General features: G+C 33.8%; 1 protein-coding gene across 2 annotated transcripts; it reads left to right on the top strand.

Moving 5' to 3' along the window:
- The first annotated feature begins 390 nt into the window (after window positions 1-390).
- Window positions 391-22,732, top strand: LOC130442143 (general odorant-binding protein 83a). 2 transcript variants are annotated; one of them, XM_056776223.1, is made up of 7 exons: window positions 391-527; window positions 12,243-12,312; window positions 14,483-14,611; window positions 14,680-14,715; window positions 16,749-16,863; window positions 17,017-17,084; window positions 20,764-22,732. In XM_056776223.1, exons 2-7 carry the CDS (start codon window positions 12,247-12,249, stop codon window positions 20,779-20,781), a joined length of 432 nt encoding a protein of 143 aa, XP_056632201.1. In that variant the 5' UTR covers window positions 391-527; window positions 12,243-12,246; the 3' UTR covers window positions 20,782-22,732. The 2 variants fall into 2 exon arrangements, with proteins under 2 accessions (XP_056632201.1, XP_056632200.1); XM_056776222.1 differs by having other exon boundaries at window positions 17,014-17,084; window positions 20,764-20,898.
- The last annotated feature ends 806 nt before the right edge of the window (window positions 22,733-23,538 follow it).

Here is a 23,538-nt window from a genome sequence, read left to right as displayed (position 1 = left end):
AAGGTCGTATGTAGAGTTGATGAAAGACCTGAGTAAGAGAGAGAGGTGGGGAATCAGGACTAGAAAACAAAAGCAAAAAATAAATAATAACTTCTAAGCTATAGGTCTAGAAAGTCTCCGCTTAAATTTCTCAGCTATTATATCGTGTGTACAATCGCTTCTATTATTATTTATCATTTTCAATGTGATAATTGTCCAAATAATCAACTAATATTTGAACTCAATTCACTTTCAAAGAAATAAAATATGAAAATGAAATTATATCATGGTATAACATAAATTTGTCACGTGTATAATTTACAATGTAAAACAGTTTTGGTACACAGTATGCAAATCAACTTGATCAAAATGGAAGACGGTGATTTTGTCGATGAAAAACAAGGAATACTTGATGTTTTTAGGTAACGATATTGTATAAATATACTGGAGGGATAGGAAGCTTTCAGTGCAGTTCAAAAGTGACCAAGAGTGAGGTTTTCAAGTGCTAGGAAAGAATTGATCGTTGCTTTTTATTAATCTAAAAACAGGTACATCAATCTTAGATTGTATTCAAATTGATATTTCGTTTAATTTCATTGAATCATTATCAACAGCTTTCCATTCATTCCAGTATCAAATTTAATTCATGAAATGATTTGAAACGTAAATTGTGTGAAATCGGGGTGAAAAAATCAAATGAAATCTCCAAAATTATAGGTTTTGATAATAAAAACAACTAAATTTTCTATTTGTTAGTTCATCTCAATTCTTGTACAATTTTTTCGTTAGTATGCAATCATCAACTCTTCCATTAAAATAGCGGAATGGAATTTTCCAGATAATTACTTATGTTACTCTTTAATATTTGACAAGTTTTGTGATGTTTAGCAAAAATTATTAGATAGAAACTTCATCAAATACTTCAGACCATCAACAGGAGTGTAATATGTGCTATTCCAAAAGTATATGAATGAAAATATTTTTTTTAAACAACACACTCTATATATCAAAATACAAAATATAATACGGTTCAATTTTTGGTCAACTTATACATTGTTGGCGAAAACATTACAAATATTTATAGATGTCCCGAGAAAAATAGTCAATCGAAAGATATAGCTGATCACTCTATTGGGCCCCTTTCTCCAATACATCTGTCTTTGGAATCTCCATTTTACTGATTTCGAACCACAATAAAATGTCATGATTATGCATCCATCTTGCTAATTTTCATTGTCATTTGTTACTATCTATATTTCTTCTGACGAGAAGTACAAGAACGCAATCAGACCTATATTATCCTATATAGTTCGAAGAATAGCGGGAACAACACTAACGGATAGAGAAAGGAGTGAAAACATAAGACAAACATAACATCAATGACTGGGTACTGGAGAGAAAGATAAAATGGAATGAGCACATTGACCGCATGACGGAAGAAGGAAATGTGAACATATCAAGGGACAAATCACCAGCAGGACAAAGAAGCCTTGGAAGACTTAGGAAAAGATGGAGTGACAATCTCCCAGGTGACTGAGAAGAGGCAATGACGTGAAGAAAAACAGGCAATTATGCCTATAAACAGCAGGAAGAAGAAGAAGAAGAGAAGTATGTGATTTCTCAACAGACCGAAATTCGAATTGTTCGAATAGCCTTTCATAAAATGATAACAATCATTCCCAAACAATAACCTTGGAAAAGATGGAGTGACAATCTCCCAGGTGACTGAGAAGAGGCAATGACGTGAAGAAAAACAGGCAATTATGCCTATAAACAGCAGGAAGAAGAAGAAGAAGAGAAGTATGTGATTTCTCAATAGACCGAAATTCGAATTGTTCGAATAGCCTTTCATAAAATGATAACAATCATTCCCAAACAATAACCTCGGAAAAGATGGAGTGACAATCTCCCAGGTGACTGAGAAGAGGCAATGACGTGAAGAAAAACAGGCAATTATGCCTATAAACAGCAGGAAGAAGAAGAAGAAGAGAAGTATGTGATTTCTCAACAGACCGAAATTCGAATTGTTCGAATAGCCTTTCATAAAATGATAACAATCATTCCCAAACAATAACCTCGGAAAAGATGGAGTGACAATCTCCCAGGTGACTGAGAAGAGGCAATGACGTGAAGAAAAACAGGCAATTATGCCTATAAACAGCAGGAAGAAGAAGAAGAAGAGAAGTATGTGATTTCTCAACAGACCGAAATTCGAATTGTTCGAATAGCCTTTCATAAAATGATAACAATCATTCCCAAACAATAACCTCGGAAAAGATGGAGTGACAATCTCCCAGGTGACTGAGAAGAGGCAATGACGTGAAGAAAAACAGGCAATTATGCCTATAAACAGCAGGAAGAAGAAGAAGAAGAAGAGAAGTATGTGATTTCTCAACAGACCGAAATTCGAATTGTTCGAATAGCCTTTCATAAAATGATAACAATCATTCCCAAACAATAACCTCGGAAAAGATGGAGTGACAATCTCCCAGGTGACTGAGAAGAGGCAATGACGTGAAGAAAAACAGGCAATGATGCCTATAAACAGCAGGAAGAAGAAGAAGAAGAGAAATATGTGATTTCTCAACAGACCTAAATTCGAATTGTTCGAATTGCCTTTCATAAAATGATAACAATCATTCCCAAACAATAACCTTGGAAAAGATGGAGTGACAATCTCCCAGGTGACTGAGAAGAGGCAATGACGTGAAGAAAAACAGGCAATTATGCCTATAAACAGCAGGAAGAAGAAGAAGAAGAGAAGTATGTGATTTATCAACAGACCGAAATTCGAATTGTTCGAATAGCCTTTCATAACATGATAACAATCATTCCCAAACAATAACCTCGGAAAAGATGGAGTGACAATCTCCCAGGTGACTGAGAAGAGGCAATGACGTGAAGAAAAACAGGCAATTATGCCTATAAACAGCAGGAAGAAGAAGAAGAAGAGAAGTATGTGATTTCTTAACAGACCGAAATTCGAATTCTTCGAATAGTCTTTCATAAAATGATAACAATCATTCCCAAACAATAACCTCGGAAAAGATGGAGTGACAATCTCCCAGGTGACTGAGAAGAGGCAATGACGTGAAGAAAAACAGGCAATGATGCCTATAAACAGCAGGAAGAAGAAGAAGAAGAGAAGTATGTGATTTCTCAACAGACCGAAATTCGAATTGTTCGAATTGCCTTTCATAAAATGATAACAATCATTCCCAAACAATAACCTCGGAAAAGATGGAGTGACAACCTCCCAGGTGACTGAGCAGAGGCAATGATGTAAAGAAAAACAGGCAATGATGCCTATAAACAGCAGGAAGGAGAAGAAGAAGAAGAGAAGTATGTGATTTCTCAATAGACCGAAATTCGAATTGTTCGAATAGCCTTTCATAAAATGATAACAATCATTCCCAAACAATAACCTCGGAAAAGATGGAGTGACAATCTCCCAGGTGACTGAGAAGAGGCAATGACGTGAAGAAAAACAGGCAATTATGCCTATAAACAGCAGGAAGAAGAAGAAGAAGAGAAGTATGTGATTTCTCAACAGACCGAAATTCGAATTGTTCGAATAGCCTTTCATAAAATGATAACAATCATTCCCAAACAATAACCTCGGAAAAGATGGAGTGACAATCTCCCAGGTGACTGAGAAGAGGCAATGACGTGAAGAAAAACAGGCAATTATGCCTATAAACAGCAGGAAGAAGAAGAAGAAGAAGAGAAGTATGTGATTTCTCAACAGACCGAAATTCGAATTGTTCGAATAGCCTTTCATAAAATGATAACAATCATTCCCAAACAATAACCTCGGAAAAGATGGAGTGACAATCTCCCAGGTGACTGAGAAGAGGCAATGACGTGAAGAAAAACAGGCAATGATGCCTATAAACAGCAGGAAGAAGAAGAAGAAGAGAAATATGTGATTTCTCAACAGACCTAAATTCGAATTGTTCGAATTGCCTTTCATAAAATGATAACAATCATTCCCAAACAATAACCTTGGAAAAGATGGAGTGACAATCTCCCAGGTGACTGAGAAGAGGCAATGACGTGAAGAAAAACAGGCAATGATGCCTATAAACAGCAGGAAGAAGAAGAAGAAGAGAAGTATGTGATTTCTCAACAGACCGAAATTCGAATTGTTCGAATAGCCTTTCATAAAATGATAACAATCATTCCCAAACAATAACCTCGGAAAAGATGGAGTGACAACCTCCCAGGTGACTGAGCAGAGGCAATGATGTAAAGAAAAACAGGCAATGATGCCTATAAACAGCAGGAAGGAGAAGAAGAAGAAGAGAAGTATGTGATTTCTCAACAGACCTAAATTCGAATTGTTCGAATTGCCTTTCATAAAATGATAACAATCATTCCCAAACAATAACCTTGGAAAAGATGGAGTGACAATCTCCCAGGTGACTGAGAAGAGGCAATGACGTGAAGAAAAACAGGCAATTATGCCTATAAACAGCAGGAAGAAGAAGAAGAAGAGAAGTATGTGATTTCTCAACAGACCGAAATTCGAATTGTTCGAATAGCCTTTCATAAAATGATAACAATCATTCCCAAACAATAACCTCGGAAAAGATGGAGTGACAATCTCCCAGGTGACTGAGAAGAGGCAATGACGTGAAGAAAAACAGGCAATTATGCCTATAAACAGCAGGAAGAAGAAGAAGAAGAGAAGTATGTGATTTCTCAATAGACCGAAATTCGAATTGTTCGAATAGCCTTTCATAAAATGATAACAATCATTCCCAAACAATAACCTCGGAAAAGATGGAGTGACAATCTCCCAGGTGACTGAGAAGAGGCAATGACGTGAAGAAAAACAGGCAATTATGCCTATAAACAGCAGGAAGAAGAAGAAGAAGAGAAGTATGTGATTTCTCAACAGACCGAAATTCGAATTGTTCGAATAGCCTTTCATAAAATGATAACAATCATTCCCAAACAATAACCTCGGAAAAGATGGAGTGACAATCTCCCAGGTGACTGAGAAGAGGCAATGACGTGAAGAAAAACAGGCAATTATGCCTATAAACAGCAGGAAGAAGAAGAAGAAGAAGAGAAGTATGTGATTTCTCAACAGACCGAAATTCGAATTGTTCGAATAGCCTTTCATAAAATGATAACAATCATTCCCAAACAATAACCTCGGAAAAGATGGAGTGACAATCTCCCAGGTGACTGAGAAGAGGCAATGACGTGAAGAAAAACAGGCAATGATGCCTATAAACAGCAGGAAGAAGAAGAAGAAGAGAAATATGTGATTTCTCAACAGACCTAAATTCGAATTGTTCGAATTGCCTTTCATAAAATGATAACAATCATTCCCAAACAATAACCTTGGAAAAGATGGAGTGACAATCTCCCAGGTGACTGAGAAGAGGCAATGACGTGAAGAAAAACAGGCAATGATGCCTATAAACAGCAGGAAGAAGAAGAAGAAGAGAAGTATGTGATTTCTCAACAGACCGAAATTCGAATTGTTCGAATAGCCTTTCATAAAATGATAACAATCATTCCCAAACAATAACCTCGGAAAAGATGGAGTGACAACCTCCCAGGTGACTGAGCAGAGGCAATGATGTAAAGAAAAACAGGCAATGATGCCTATAAACAGCAGGAAGGAGAAGAAGAAGAAGAGAAGTATGTGATTTCTCAACAGACCTAAATTCGAATTGTTCGAATTGCCTTTCATAAAATGATAACAATCATTCCCAAACAATAACCTTGGAAAAGATGGAGTGACAATCTCCCAGGTGACTGAGAAGAGGCAATGACGTGAAGAAAAACAGGCAATTATGCCTATAAACAGCAGGAAGAAGAAGAAGAAGAGAAGTATGTGATTTCTCAACAGACCGAAATTCGAATTGTTCGAATAGCCTTTCATAAAATGATAACAATCATTCCCAAACAATAACCTCGGAAAAGATGGAGTGACAATCTCCCAGGTGACTGAGAAGAGGCAATGACGTGAAGAAAAACAGGCAATTATGCCTATAAACAGCAGGAAGAAGAAGAAGAAGAGAAGTATGTGATTTCTCAATAGACCGAAATTCGAATTGTTCGAATAGCCTTTCATAAAATGATAACAATCATTCCCAAACAATAACCTCGGAAAAGATGGAGTGACAATCTCCCAGGTGACTGAGAAGAGGCAATGACGTGAAGAAAAACAGGCAATTATGCCTATAAACAGCAGGAAGAAGAAGAAGAAGAGAAGTATGTGATTTCTCAACAGACCGAAATTCGAATTGTTCGAATAGCCTTTCATAAAATGATAACAATCATTCCCAAACAATAACCTCGGAAAAGATGGAGTGACAATCTCCCAGGTGACTGAGAAGAGGCAATGACGTGAAGAAAAACAGGCAATTATGCCTATAAACAGCAGGAAGAAGAAGAAGAAGAAGAGAAGTATGTGATTTCTCAACAGACCGAAATTCGAATTGTTCGAATAGCCTTTCATAAAATGATAACAATCATTCCCAAACAATAACCTCGGAAAAGATGGAGTGACAATCTCCCAGGTGACTGAGAAGAGGCAATGACGTGAAGAAAAACAGGCAATGATGCCTATAAACAGCAGGAAGAAGAAGAAGAAGAGAAATATGTGATTTCTCATCAGACCTAAATTCGAATTGTTCGAATTGCCTTTCATAAAATGATAACAATCATTCCCAAACAATAACCTTGGAAAAGATGGAGTGACAATCTCCCAGGTGACTGAGAAGAGGCAATGACGTGAAGAAAAACAGGCAATTATGCCTATAAACAGCAGGAAGAAGAAGAAGAAGAGAAGTATGTGATTTCTCAACAGACCGAAATTCGAATTGTTCGAATAGCCTTTCATAAAATGATAACAATCATTCCCAAACAATAACCTCGGAAAAGATGGAGTGACAATCTCCCAGGTGACTGAGAAGAGGCAATGACGTGAAGAAAAACAGGCAATTATGCCTATAAACAGCAGGAAGAAGAAGAAGAAGAGAAGTATGTGATTTCTCAACAGACCGAAATTCGAATTGTTCGAATAGCCTTTCATAAAATGATAACAATCATTCCCAAACAATAACCTCGGAAAAGATGGAGTGACAATCTCCCAGGTGACTGAGAAGAGGCAATGACGTGAAGAAAAACAGGCAATTATGCCTATAAACAGCAGGAAGAAGAAGAAGAAGAGAAGTATGTGATTTCTCAACAGACCGAAATTCGAATTGTTCGAATAGCCTTTCATAAAATGATAACAATCATTCCCAAACAATAACCTCGGAAAAGATGGAGTGACAATCTCCCAGGTGACTGAGAAGAGGCAATGACGTGAAGAAAAACAGGCAATTATGCCTATAAACAGCAGGAAGAAGAAGAAGAAGAGAAGTATGTGATTTCTCAACAGACCGAAATTCGAATTGTTCGAATAGCCTTTCATAAAATGATAACAATCATTCCCAAACAATAACCTCGGAAAAGATGGAGTGACAATCTCCCAGGTGACTGAGAAGAGGCAATGACGTGAAGAAAAACAGGCAATTATGCCTATAAACAGCAGGAAGAAGAAGAAGAAGAGAAGTATGTGATTTCTCAACAGACCGAAATTCGAATTGTTCGAATAGCCTTTCATAAAATGATAACAATCATTCCCAAACAATAACCTTGGAAAAGATGGAGTGACAATCTCCCAGGTGACTGAGAAGAGGCAATGACGTGAAGAAAAACAGGCAATTATGCCTATAAACAGCAGGAAGAAGAAGAAGAAGAGAAGTATGTGATTTCTCAACAGACCGAAATTCGAATTGTTCGAATAGCCTTTCATAAAATGATAACAATCATTCCCAAACAATAACCTCGGAAAAGATGGAGTGACAATCTCCCAGGTGACTGAGAAGAGGCAATGACGTGAAGAAAAACAGGCAATTATGCCTATAAACAGCAGGAAGAAGAAGAAGAAGAGAAGTATGTGATTTCTCAACAGACCGAAATTCGAATTGTTCGAATAGCCTTTCATAAAATGATAACAATCATTCCCAAACAATAACCTCGGAAAAGATGGAGTGACAATCTCCCAGGTGACTGAGAAGAGGCAATGACGTGAAGAAAAACAGGCAATTATGCCTATAAACAGCAGGAAGAAGAAGAAGAAGAGAAGTATGTGATTTCTCAACAGACCGAAATTCGAATTGTTCGAATAGCCTTTCATAAAATGATAACAATCATTCCCAAACAATAACCTCGGAAAAGATGGAGTGACAATCTCCCAGGTGACTGAGAAGAGGCAATGACGTGAAGAAAAACAGGCAATGATGCCTATAAACAGCAGGAAGAAGAAGAAGAAGAGAAATATGTGATTTCTCAACAGACCTAAATTCGAATTGTTCGAATTGCCTTTCATAAAATGATAACAATCATTCCCAAACAATAACCTTGGAAAAGATGGAGTGACAATCTCCCAGGTGACTGAGAAGAGGCAATGACGTGAAGAAAAACAGGCAATTATGCCTATAAACAGCAGGAAGAAGAAGAAGAAGAAGAGAAGTATGTGATTTCTCAACAGACCGAAATTCGAATTGTTCGAATTGCCTTTCATAAAATGATAACAATCATTCCCAAACAATAACCTCGGAAAAGATGGAGTGACAACCTCCCAGGTGACTGAGCAGAGGCAATGATGTAAAGAAAAACAGGCAATGATGCCTATAAACAGCAGGAAGGAGAAGAAGAAGAAGAGAAGTATGTGATTTCTCAACAGACCTAAATTCGAATTGTTCGAATTGCCTTTCATAAAATGATAACAATCATTCCCAAACAATAACCTTGCCTTCTATGTTCTCTTTTGGCGGATATTCACTTTGAGGCAAATAACAGATACAGAAAGTGAGGTTTATATTGTAGCAGCTGAGTTAGAGAGAGCCTTCGATAAGTATATTGTATAAACAGAGAAAATGTGTGGGAAATAATAAGGAATGGAAAAGTTAGTGAACAACTGATAAACATAGCTTAGAATATATATGAGAAAATTAAGTGTACAAAGAAAAAACACACATAGGATTCAATAGATTGAGACCAATCTACAGACGGACTGCAGATGAATATGCAAAAGACAGAAATACTGAAAATATCAAACAAACCAGAATAAATAGCTGTGAAACTACAAGGAATAGAGAGGAAGAATGTTAACAGTATCTAGGGACATCATAAAACCAGATAGAAGAGTTGCCGAAGAGCCAATATAGTAAATGCTGATCTATGATCTATAACCAATAAATTGAGGCAAAAATAAACATGTGGAATGGAGATACGGGGGTGCAGAGACTGGATAAATGAGGAACGATATAATTAGATGGAAATTGAACGTAGTGAATGCAGTGCAAAAAATGAAACAACAACAATTGAGATGGGTTTGCCACATAGTGAGAATAAAGGAGAACAGAGCAGCAGAAGTGATTGGAAAACTGGAACGAACAAAAAGAAGAGAAGAAGCAGGCCCAGAAATATATGGAATGGAGAAAAAAGAGCATTGAACTCGAGACGAGCTGAACGGCAAAATATAGAGTTAAATGTAGAAGAAATATCATATATGATAGAAGAAGTTGCAGATAAGTAAGTGGTGATTAACATAAACGTTGCTTCACTATTTCACTAATGAAATGAGGGTCTGCATCTACTTTTTGCTCTGCGGTTTTACAAAATATCTTTGTACGATTTCTAACATGTTGCAATGCAGATCTCATAATGTTTTTCCTCAAAATTTTACATACGTCCGAGAATTTTCATCATTAATTATAGTCAGATTTAAATTCCTTCAAACTGTAGTTGTTTGATTCGCTTGTGATATAAATGAACTTTGAAAGAATCTAATTACACTAAACACCTCCCATTAGTGTCAAATAATTCATCAACAAAGATAATTATCTACAGAAAAACCCAATAGTTCTTTAAAATAAACAATTTTTTGATAATTTTGTTTTAATGGACTTGGGAAATGAGAAAATTAGAATTATACGGTCCGACGGTTGCATTTTTAATTCAATAAATTTTGAAAAACTGAAAATAAGCGTATTATTTGATCCGATATGTGAATTTAGCACTAATAATATACTTCTGCAGATTGTCCAATTTATTTGCATAATTTTTTATTCAACAAAATGGATATCCTCCAGTAATAATAGTTGTTATCAATAATTTGACCTTATATGACTTGATTTTGCATTCAAAAATACCGATTCATCGGTATTTGAATTTGAGTAATTTTTTTATGGTACTTATCATATCAAAAATTTCCATTGAAAATTTCTACGTCTCCAATATGACAATGTTTTGCAATATTCATAAAATTTATACGTTAATATGTTAATCTATTGCAAATACGAGACACAAAATGATTTAAAAGATATACATGGTATGTCCAAGTTGAATTTGCACCACAAATAAGGTTTATGATTGGAAAATCAACGAAAGAAAACGATTTTAACATGAAAGGGGATTTATTCTATAGGAGTCCCCAATAAAAAAATTTAAAAGTTTAAAGTCATGTACAATTTTGAAGCTGCTTTTATTATCTATTCAATTCTCATTTTTATTATTCTAAACGATTCCATTTCATGAAATTGCATGGATTATTGTGAGAAGAAACAGTTCAATTTGAAGTACTATCTGTCTCCAACTTTCATGCAATGGTACTGTTTTTAGTATTCTTCCAATATTTTTAATTTCATTAAACGACATTTCCTCACGATTCAAAGTACGCTTTGGACTTGATGTGGTACACAAAAAAACTTGAGAGAGTTGAAGAGGAGAACCTTGATGCTCCTTCCATAGAACCTTGAAGGATCTAAGAAATTATGAACGCTCCATCTTGTTACTAGCTCTTCCTCGGAATTCCTACTTTTCCCTCTCATTTTTTCTCTTGTCTTCTCCTTCCTCTTCTCTTTTTTCATACTTGTTTTCTCTTTTGCCTCCCCTTTCCTCTTCTAATTCTCTTGATTCCCCTTTGAATGTTTTATCTGCCTACTTGATCCTTCTTTGTTTTAGTGTTAGCTCTTTTCCATCCTAGCTCATGAAAGTTTCCTTAATTTGTCCGGTGTAATTTCTTCCTTATTATTTCCTACAAGTGTGGTCTTATCTGGCCAAGGTATAATACTCTGGGAGTTCGCCAGGTATCCCAGAGGCTGACTAACGAGTAGCAATTCATCCCTTAGCCTCGATGGCTGACAGCTGATAGTTTGCTCCTCTAGGTATTTGTGATTTGCGGGCAATTATTGGGGAGTACATCTGCTCCTTTATTCATCGCCTATCCGGTTGGTTAGTCAGTCGTGTTTCCTTTTACAATAATTCGAAAGATCCAAGACCGACCACTCCTTCCGGAAACACCCTATGAGCCATTAGGACCTGTCTAGAGACCTATTATGAATTTAGTGTCATTTCTGGGTATCACACTCTATCTAAATGATTATTTCTAGTGTTTATCCAGGATAATTGGTTTTCAATTGTGTTTAGGAACGTTCGCATATTGCTAGATATTTGACCTTCATTTTTGCAACTACCATCGACGTGGTTTGAGACTATGAATCTATGAATCTAGTGTTGCCCAGACTAGTAAAAACTTTGTCCACTATCAATGACCACGCTTCGCGAAATACCTTCCCCTGTAATAGTAGTGAAGATGCTTCCGTGCTTATTTTCCTATTCCTATTTCTTCTTGATTTATTAAATGGTGTTGTCAAAAGCGCCCTTTAAATAGGGACATTTCAATGTTGGATATGATATATTTTAGGAGCTTTTCTTTGGCTTAGCATTTTCTTTTTGTGTGCGTTCTTCTACAGTAAAACAAAAAATCTGGAAGAACCAAACAGCTTTGGAGAAGAATTAGTGGGTGCTGTGTGCACCACGACTTCACTTGGAAAACTGCAGATGATCTGGCGATACCGACATGAAAGTTTAGTTTAGAAAAATAATTTTCCGTGAATATGTGGAAACTAGAACATATGTATTGATAATTCTAAGATAGTCTATCTATTTCTTTTTCAGAAAATTTAGAAAAAAACATGTTGATAAGCTTGAAAATTGTGTGATGTTTTAAATAGAAATGCTTCATTAAAATAATTAAAATTTTATATACTATTCATAATATTAATAACAAAAAGTTTAAATTGGAATAAAATAGTTATATTAATGAGATTGGAAATGTCGGGAATTTATTCAACAGACAATTATTCAAGTGACTACTTCTTCATATTCAATTTTGATATTTTCAGGAAAATGAAAAAACTGAGTTTATTCGCAGTAATCTGCATTGGTGCTGCTAGTTGCTATTTAACCGAAGGGGTGAGTATATCGATTAGAAAAATATTAGTATCTAGTACTATCTAGTCCCATATGCACTCTAGTATGTGTGGATCGCACTTTCTATACTCAAAAAATTATTAGAAAATATTATTTCGTCAGAATATCGGAAATACGAAACGCGATTAATTTAGTTATTGAGAAAAGTTGTTTAAGGTTAATAATTAAGCCCATATCATTCCCAGCTCTTCTTCGTAATTGTCAAAAAGCTGCCTGTATTCCGTTTTCCAATATTTGTTTTACTTCCCTGCATAAAAAAATCCAGTTTACGGTTACGGTATTTAACAGAACAACCCATCACACTCATTTTCTAAACACATCTTTCACCAAACTGATTATGCATCTAATCAATAATCCATTGCGAAAAATAAGCAAGCAGCCGTCATGTTGTATGTACGTATGTTTGTATGGATTTGGTATACACTGCCACACTGGAGAACCCAATGTTTATAACTGATCCATCAATCCCACTTCTTTTAAAAAGTCTAGAATGAAAGATGGTTTTAATGGCCGTAGATCTTCATCTTCTTATACATACGCACCCAGATGTAGTGCTCTAGAGTTCCTTATTGTTTCAAACTCCAAGAGAATGTATGTAGAGGTTTCATCCTCTGTGTAACAAAATCTGTACGCCGCATTATCTGCTAGATCTAGCGTCTTCAGGTGTTTTTTGTTGGATTATTCTTACTTAGATGACAGCATAGAAATATCCAGTAACGACACTCAAGAAAAAATTGTTTATTGACTATATCGTTGTCACATTCGTGAGGAATTTGCACATGGGTCTCTAACTTTAGAAGGAAAGACTTTATATACTCATTTTAACCATTTGACATAGATACTGAGAATTTTGGAGGATTACTTTGACATAGTGATACTTGTATCATATATATTTCGAAACTAGAAGACATTTTCCAAGTTAATTTTGATAATATTCTAATTGAAAAACGAGTTACCCATAGATATACACAGCTATTGCAAGAGTGCCAGTTTAATCATCCATATGATCAGTTTCTACTTGAATTTATTCGTATAAGTTTATTTTTTCTTTAAAATTTATCAATAGAAATTTCTAAACGCAGAAAGGACGTCGCAAATCAATTATTTGTAACAAATTTATAGGTAAACTTCGATCACTAATAAATGTATATGAAAACGCAACCTCTTATTTAATTTTATTTGGTAAATATTTAGTTTCCAGCTCCTATTTTCTTCTGAATTATTATTTAATAATTTATCCCACATTTTCAATATATCAACGTATTTTTCGAATTGCACAATTCCTTTCAAATTTGGAATAACCATCTAGCTAAATTACCAAAAGTATTGTTTATCCAATTACGATTGTTTTATTCTTCAATTTCTATTGGAATACTTATGAATTTAACTTATTAAGTTATATTTCTTATTTAGTACCTGTGCGTTTAAATTTAGCTCTGAAAACAACCACGAACTTGAAGTATTGTCTGATGGGAAGTGTCGGTACTTGCTTATACTTATACTGTGCTTAGGTTGATATATCTACTCTGGTTATATGTCCCAGCCCTATGAGGTTGTCCAAATAATTGGTTCCTATCCATCTTTTTTCCAGTGTTTTCTCCATTGTTATAAAGCTGATACCATAGAAGAGTTTAAGTCCCATGAAGGGCTTATCTGCACCCGCTTTAGCTATTTCCTTTGGAAGGGATTTTATGAAGCTAAGAGCTGCTTGACTATCGGACAGGATGGTGATCTCCTGTTTGTCATAGCTCCTCTTCAGATTGACATATTTTTCAATTGCGTGAATTTCTGCTTGAAAAATGACCAGACTTTCAGAATGTTTGATGATTTCAGAGGAATGTACTTAGGAAAAAAATGTAATATTTGTAATTTATAGAAACGTAAGTGATGATTATACTGTTTACTACATTCATCATTCATTCTTACATTGTATTAAGAACGCTTCGATAACCACGTTATCATCTTCACAGACAATTCACCTTCAATCTTTGAATATGATTACGTCGTGTTGGTATAGTAGTATCGCGAAGACTGGGTGACATAAGGGTTGATGAATTTGATGAAAGAGAACAGAATTATAAGAAAAGTTATGCTATTGAATCAATTATCAGGTTTTTTTGAATAATAAATATGACTTTGTATATTGATTTAGGATTATGGTTATAAATTAAAAACTCTTGCCAAAAAAGCTCACGATTTTTGTGTTGAAAAGACTGGAGTTACACAAGCAGAAATAGAAAGAGTACAACAAGGAAAATTCGATGATGAAATAAAAATTAAGGTAAATTAATTATATCTTCACCGCATTGAATGTTTCGCCTAACGATTAATCATATGAAATTATTCCAGGAATATACCGGCTGTTTATGGACTCACACCAAAGCCGTAAGTTTTTCTAAATTAGAGAGAAATGTTTTTTTGTCAAAATATTGTTCAAATTTGTAAACAAAAGCTTGTAGAAAAAAATAAACAAATATACGAATAACTAATAAATAAAGCAAATAAAATGAAATCCTAATGAAGTATACACAAAAATCTAAAAATGGCAATCCCAAAATAGTTATTAATTTGTTTTGAAAATCAATAATAACATCAAAACAGTGTGCAGCATGCTTGGAATTAAATATTATTATTATCGATTTGATTTCAATTGGCAAATGACTTTGCATTTTTTTTAATTGTAAACTATTGAACTTCCAACTAATTCATGCTCCGCGTTTCTAATAATAATCTAAAACTTAAAATTGTCGAAGCGTGTAAACGAATTAGGCAAACGGATTCAGAGATAAATAAGGAAGAAAAAGTCAATATTAAGGATATTTCGAAGAATTGGGGTGTATTTGATACAAAAAGGCTATAATAGATTCGGATATGATGAAACTTTAGTTAAAGAAAAGTTTATTAGATTCCAATCAACATTTAAGGGTGATTAGATCACTAGATATTATTAGATATAGTTAAATGAAATCAGGATCGTTATTAAGCAGAAAATACACAAAAGGGTTTAGTACTGAGCTATGAGGCACTCCACATTCTATTAGCTTGCAATAAGACATCGTTGCATCAATCATTACAAACTGAGTTTTATTGAGATGACCCAAACCATGCGAGCTGTTAGATAATTGATAGATTCATTTTCAATGGATAGACAGTTGTAACAAATATGGTGGTTGAAATGTGCAATGATCACAAATTATCATTGTAGAAAAAAATGTTGAAAATATCAACCGTTTCGATACAACTAAACCGAGGAATCCTGTCTAATGGTACGAAAAAACTGTGAAAAGTAGACGTTAGAGATATTTGATATATTGTACATATAAAAGAAAGGAGACAAATAACGTTTGTAAGTTGATGTTTATCATCTATTTAGTGGTGAAGTTTGTCTGCATATCCATTACATCTTCAATTATTGTTGCAGATATATGGAGGCTAGAAAATAGCAATTTTTGTGACCTTGACAATAAACTTTACCAGAATATAATAAACTAAGCGATCGTATCTTGGCCAACTCTAAACAAACCATTGGAACAATTCGGAAATATTATTTTAGATCAATTATCAATAACGCTGAATCCAGAAAATTTTTGGAATATATTGATTTTGATTAAGTATTAGAATTTAGAGTATTAATTGCCTCAGTTATAACAAGCATCCATCCTGCGCACAGCTTTCTCGTGTCCAAATGTTCAGTTACTGTACGATGTTTACTAGCTCCTGCACTTTAACATTTCTGGAGTTTTTTCCTCATTTGGTCGACCATAGCGATGATGGGTCTTATGACCTCGCTTGAATTCTGCTTACCAATATTTTACTGCTGATACCGAAGGAGCAGTCTCATCCAGAGTAGAATCCAGTTCAGATTTTATATTGGTTGAGCTCAACCCTTCAAATAAAATTTTATCATTACGTAAGAGTTACCAATTTTGTCCATGTTTTCAAATCCACCTTAAACGTTGACTATTGATGGCTTCCAAACAACTTGAAACATATCTTGTATAGATTGTGTACTTTCTAATTAATTGTTAGTATTCAAGCAATTATCGCCATCTCTTAGTCAGACCAGGTACTTCTTTGGTTTTAACAAACTGTGGACTAACTTGAGTAATCGTGAAATGGATCAATTATTATCAGTAACTGAGTAAGATCGTATTTCTAATATAACACTCGGCCAAAACAAAGCTACCATCGAAATATTCCTCAACAAGTACATTTTTTCCTTATGATACAAGTGCGTGGTAAATGCTTTTAATAACATTTCCTCTTATCATTCTCAATTGTATATTTTGGCTTTGTTTTCAGTGCTATCTACAATTTTCTTATACTGAAGCGACTTCTAGCAAAACGAATTCGTATGCATGATACTCCAAATCTATTATACTGAAGCTATTGTCATATCGAATTTTTCTCATTTTCAGATGAATAGGAATTTTGAGCTTGATGAGGAGTTAATAAAAGACACGTTACCTGAGGCAATAAAAGACGTGCAGTTTAAAGTTATAACGGATTGCCGTGCAGAAATCATGAGGACAGGTGAAGACATTTTTGAAATATAAATACATAATCTGATCTCTTATTAATTTGTTTCTTAGCTTAACGTTATTTCAGTTTAATTAATCGGACATTTCTTAAATCACATTGATAATTTGATATTTTTGAAATGAAAATGATTTTCTGTTGCAGCAGGAGCCGATATGAATTTTGCAGATAAAGCTTACTCATTAGCGAAATGTATCCATGATAGGAACCCAGAGGTGAGAAGTTATGAGAACCTCAAGCATCTCACAACACACATACACACACACACACAATATAATCACACACATCTCATCAATATAATTAGTAAATAGTTTCATCTGTCGATACAGCATTTCACTATTTCTATCAGAAATTACATTATTGTGATATTCATGATGAACACACTGTTCACACCAATACTCACAATACACGCGTTTCGTTAACCAAGTTATCGTCTTCAGACAGACAGAAGGTAAACTAAAACTTAATAACTTAAATTACCTGTTTTATGTTAAATGTTCCTACCAATAAACATTTTCCCGCGAAAATTAATTCCAGCTATAGACTGAGCTGTAAGGAATTGGACCTTTGAACCTAATTAAGCTCTTCTTACATTAAGCAATTTCAATGCTTTCAAATGCATCCAACAATTTATTATTGGATACATGTTTTAACAATTTTATATAATCGATTTCACGATCCGATCATATTTTAAATATGCTCTTTAAATCGGACAATAGCGGAGCTTTTAGTCTGCCCAATATACTTTCCGTCACAATCACCACAGCTAATTTTATCTGTACTAATCTTTTCCAAATTTGATAAGGATGAAATACCAAAATATAAATATATAATGTAAGATTGTTAAAGAATGTCTCGAATTATAAATTGTTGAATGTATTTGAAAGGGACAGTTGGCCAATTTCTCCACTCCATAGTTTAGAAGTCAAGGAGTAAATGAGAAGATTCCCGCCAAGGAAGTTTTCCCGCTGGAATCAATTTTCGCGGGTGAATAATTATTGGTGAGAAAATTTAGTATAAAACAGGTAATTCAAGTTATTAAGTTTCATTCTACCTTCAGTCTCTAAAGATAATAACTTAGTTATCGAAACGCGCCTCAGACAATGTAATTGTGAGTGTTGGTGTAGTGTAGGTGTAAACAGTGTGTTTAGTAGAAAATACATGAGTCTGCAGATGGTATTCCTCACTAATAATGAATTGATTAGAAGAGAAAATACAGATTTTACAGAATAACGTGCTTTATTTTGGTTTTTGTGGTACTATACGTTGAAAATATGTCATCTAATTATTTAAATCCACTTAAAATTGTATTCTATACTAACGAAATATGATTTCATTATTTCCTCATCATGAATTTTGTCAATAACAGTTTTCGACTTATTCGTTGATAGCAGTATTCATATAAGGAAAATGATATTTTCAATATACTATTTCTAGTACTCAGACCAGTGCTATGAATAGAGAACAGCTCCTTAAAATGAATTGCATTGTCTCTATGATTAACTCAAAAAAATAGAAACGCTTTACAGCCGGTGAATTCAGTTGTTTATCAAGAATGTGACATCCCAAATATGTTTATTCATAATGATAAATAATATATTATATATGGAAAATGTTGAAATACTCAAAGTTCCAGGTCTCCATCTGATGAAAAAATTGGTGGTATCCAATATTATTATGAAAATATATGAAGACTTTTCTATTAGTTAGAATCTTAGTCGTGTTATAAATTTGAAAAAAACTCCTTTTAACCAACTCTGCCGTGTCCACAAACTACTACTTTCTTCGTATTGGTTCAATATTGCCAATTTTTCATTATAACCGAACAGTACTGGCTTCACGGTCCATGTCATGAACCATGAACGTGTTGATAACAATATTCACAAGAAAAACAAAAAATATGTAGTTCATCCACACTTTGTGGAGCAAATTATCAATGATCAAATCATATTCAAACGGAAAAGTGTATCATCTCGAAAAATAACATGAACAAAATGAAATTTTCATAAGCGATGCATCAGATGAGAAATAGTTGATGGTTAAAGTTTCAACTATTTTTGGATTATATGAAGCCTGTAGACGTGAAGAATTTTGTAATTTATCAGTGCGTAAATCCCAAAAGTAACCCCCTGTTTATATGAATCAAATCAGATGCATTTCCGGTAGGAGGGTTATAATCGGTATTTTTTTAAAAAATAATCCCTAAAAAATGCTAAAAATTAGTACAGAAGATAAATAATAATACAAAGGAAATGTTTAAAATAATTAATTCTGAAATTAAACTAAAAGCAATTTTCACTTATCGTAATATTTGCAAGTTGGCGCCATCTTTGAACGAAAAAAGAATTTAGCATACAACTAACGAAATTAAAAATTTAAATTAAAACAGTTCAAAAATTATAGGAGATAATATGAAATTCTCCTTTTTTTATAGCAAAAATTGTAAGGGGGGTATATTCGAGATACTAAAATGATTTCAATTTCGGTGAGAAAAGGGGGAGGGTTATATTCGAGGGAAGGGCTATTTTCGGGATTTTGCGGTTGAACATATATGAAAATAACAAATGAATCATTGATTTCACTACTTCCAAACACAAGAAAGAAATTCGGTTGTTCTTTCTGTAATATTAGAAAGTATGTTAACTACTTTCGCATGTACATAGCACTGCGTTCTTTTGTTATCAAACACCGTCATGTTTTCTTGAAAAACACGACTAAAAAATGCACTACCAACTTAGGTGATATGCCGAATTTTTCAAAGCGATATACAGTCCACTGTTTTCGTGGATCTTCCGCTTCTTTGCTCGCAGAATCAGAAGTCTCTGGTAGCGTTGGTGATATTGGGTCTCCCTGTTTGACTCCTTTATTTGTGTGTGTCTTTTCTGTTGTTCCTTGGATTCTCACTAATGTCACTGTTATTTTGTATTATTCATGTATTATTATACATGTATTTCTCTTTTATATTCCACTGTCTTTTCTATTATTTGGTCTAGAGGATTGCGTCCATAGTTTATCTTCTTCCCCTAGTTCTGGCTCTTTAATTCTCATAAGCCTGTGCTCTACTCGTCTAGGATTTTGTTTTGTTTCCATATCTGCTCTATTAGTTAATGAATATGTTTATTTGGTTTTTTTATCCAACGTATTTAAGAAGTTACGGTTCTATTATATCTTCTGTTGGGGCTTTATCATTCTGGAGTTTTCTTATTTCGTCTTGCACCTCATTTTATGTCCATGCGTCGTCATCTTCTTCCTCTGTTAACATTATTACTTTATTTTCTTTGATTTTTCTTTCTCGTTAAGTTTTTCTCTATCTCTCTATCATCTTATCAAGCCAATCATTCTTTTTTCTTTTATAAATTGAATTCGTTCTATTCCTTTTCTATTTCTTTTGTGTCTATTTGGTAATTTCTATTTTCACATATTTTATAAAGAACGATGACGAACAACTCCCATGATAAAATCAGAGGCTAAATGACGTTTTTTAATAAACATAAAGTATAGTAAAGACGTAAATTACTTTTTGGTGATTCATAATCTTGTACATTTCCGACATTTCACCATTTCAGTACTGGAAAAGCTTCAAATCAATGGAAATTTGACAAAATTGACAAATTTTTAACAAGGTTTTTTTGAAAATATCGCTAAACTTTTTTTCCACGAGCCGAATTTTTCTACTACACTACAATGCTACAATACTACATCCTGGAGATATCAGGAGATAAAAAAAACATGGAAGATTACGACGGTAGCTGCAGGCTAAGCTGATGATTCCATAATATCAATGTTCATATGTAAAGATTGTTAAATATTAATAATGAAAATTTCCACTTGTCCACTGTCAGCTGTCATCACTTTAAATGACAGTTATACTATAACGAAATGTTTTTTTTTCAGAGCTGGTTTTTCTTCTAATTGCGACAAAGCTGATGATTGCAACAATGTTAACCAAATATTTTCATTTATACACATTCGTTTCTGAGTGTTAAGTTCTTTTATCCACAATAAATATGAATTTATTGATACCAATAAGTGTTTTTCTGTCATTGTCCTAACTAGAAAAAGAGAATTTGGTGGCTAGATCTATCTATCTAGCTTTCGTGTGGTCTAAACTGCTGTTAAAATCGATATCTGATTGATCGGTTCCGATCGGATCGGCCCTGCAGAGGAAAAATTCCTATATCAGGGCCCACTTCAACAAATCTTCCTCCTATTAAAATTTTCCTTATCTAGCAAATTCTTTCCAACGAATCTCTCTCTCTCTCTTTCGGTTCAGATCAGAATATTTTCTTCATAGTTCAATATAGTTTCCTGTGGTAAATGATTCAGCGATCTATAGAAAGAGGGAATCATTGAATACGCACATTTTTTATGTAAGATATGGTTAATTTCAGGGCACTTTTCCTCTACAAAGCTATGAATATGGTGACTTTTATGGGGGGTTTTATAGTTTGATATCATTTATCAATTCATTGTTAATGTGTCCGCCTACCATTGCGTTAAGGAATGAAAAAATAAAATAATGAGGGCAAAAAATGAAGCGAACAGCTTTTGAAGTTATTTGATGTGTTAATTACACGGGTAATGTTATGAAGAAGAGGGTACAACTGTGAGTCACAACTCCCCATCCCTATGATGAAGTGGTTCACCAGGTTATGAGAATAATACAGAAAACCTGCAACACATTCTATGCTATCCATCTCTTCTTCATCGGATGATTTGAGGAAACAAATTTTTTACTTCACGTAGCTATAAGTTCATTAAGAATGGTACCTGGTTGACTGAGCTTTGCTCGGTATTTTGTGTTTTCTTGAGATTTCATCTAGACACGAATCACGTACTGATGAAATATGAATAATATTTTCTGATCCTGCCGACAAATTAATAAAAACATATGACATTATAATAACAATATGACAAAAATAACTAGGATAACTAGTTTAATGTTTCTGTTATCACAGATTTTGGAATTGGGTCTTAATATCATACATCCTTCCATACTATATTGCCGGTATATCAAGGATTTCCATTTGGAAGATAGAATTCTAACGTAATCGGTTGCTTAGCACCAACAGATTCGGATGTTTACTTCTGGAATTTGTGAACAGTCATGGTAAATGTAGATGCAAAGAGAAATTGGTGACGAAGTAAAAGGTTATCAATACACAGACTTATTAATATTAATCTTACTCCATTCAATAGTCATTCGGATACATCTAAATTACATAACAACATCAATAACTTTTTTATTGATTTCAATTCGTGGTGAAATGTCGACAAATATCGATGAATTGCGTTGTAAAATCAACTGCTACTCCAGGTTTATATGTCATTGAGTCGTGATTATAGTGAATTTTGTTTTCTCCGGGTGATTAAGCAATCAGATAAACAATAATTTTTTTAGAATCTTTGTTAAGATGAGCGAGTATTGCTCTGTCTTTCACCCACTTATTATTTTCATTAGTAGTTACCAAATGAATCAATCAAAAGATTGATGCTTGAAATGATATTCTGTGGCAATTCAATTTTGTTCATAGTATTCATTGTCAGTAAGTCGTAGCCTAATTTTAGTAAATAATCAGCAAAATTTGGTCTCTCTATATCAATCAACGCGCATATTATCTCCTAGTTTTTTTAAGTCTTAAAAACTACCCAAAAGGAGCATTGATTGAAAGGAAGTTTTATCTGCACGTGGATTAGGACTATCCAAATGCCAACTTTTTTTGTTATTTCACGTTTAATCACTTCATCTTTCTTATTTGCGTGTAATAAAACGATCGATTTATCGCCCCCGAAACCCTTGCTTCCAACATTTAGATTATATATGTATAAATTTCTTCAATAGTTTTTCTGATTTGAAATTAGTTTCTTTTATAATTGACAGATGAAAATTCAACGTTTTGACATTATTAATTTGATAAGCATATATAAATTTGCTCGTTCAAATATAACGGATTATAAGGTCGAGTTGTTCTTTTTCTGTTTGTAAATTATTTCGAGACCTTGACTGAGAACAACCAGAAACAACTACTTTGTGAAAAATAAATATAAGAGAAGATGGAATATTTCTGTATACTCAAATAATAAATGTATGAATTTTATCGTGATAAAATATGAAAAACATTGGATATTAATAAACGTGATAAAATATAAAAACATTTGATATTAATAAAACTTGAGATAACTCAATTATCCAGTTACTTATTAGGGAAATTATACCAGCACTTGAACAAAAAGTGATTAATGTTTGAATACAATCGTAAAAACCAGTGAAAAATTTTGTCTGATGAGTCAATAGTTCAAAATAAACATTTGATAAGAGGTTTTTCGTTTTCTTTCAGAATTACCATTTGTATTTAGAAAACATCCAATGCACCCAAACAGAAAATTATCTTTTATATCCTATCTAAAAACTGTATATGAACAACTAAAAACTACTACATTTATTAGCCAAATCTTCCACCAAATAATATTAATATAAATTTTAGCGCTAGAAACCACTGTTAACGATTTCATGCTCCTTCAGAAAATTACAAAATTGGAGAAATGACACGACAGAATATTTTTTTAGTACTGTCTAAACTAAATTTAGTAGGAGTCTTCAGGTTATATTGTTGGTATTACATAACTAAGACGGATGACTCTTGGAAAATAAGTGGAGTGGAGGAAAAT

The sequence above is a fragment of the Diorhabda sublineata genome, chromosome 3, assembly GCF_026230105.1.
Source record: "Diorhabda sublineata isolate icDioSubl1.1 chromosome 3, icDioSubl1.1, whole genome shotgun sequence".
NCBI lineage: Eukaryota > Metazoa > Arthropoda > Insecta > Coleoptera > Chrysomelidae > Diorhabda > Diorhabda sublineata.
This window is presented reverse-complemented; position numbering and strand designations above follow the sequence as displayed.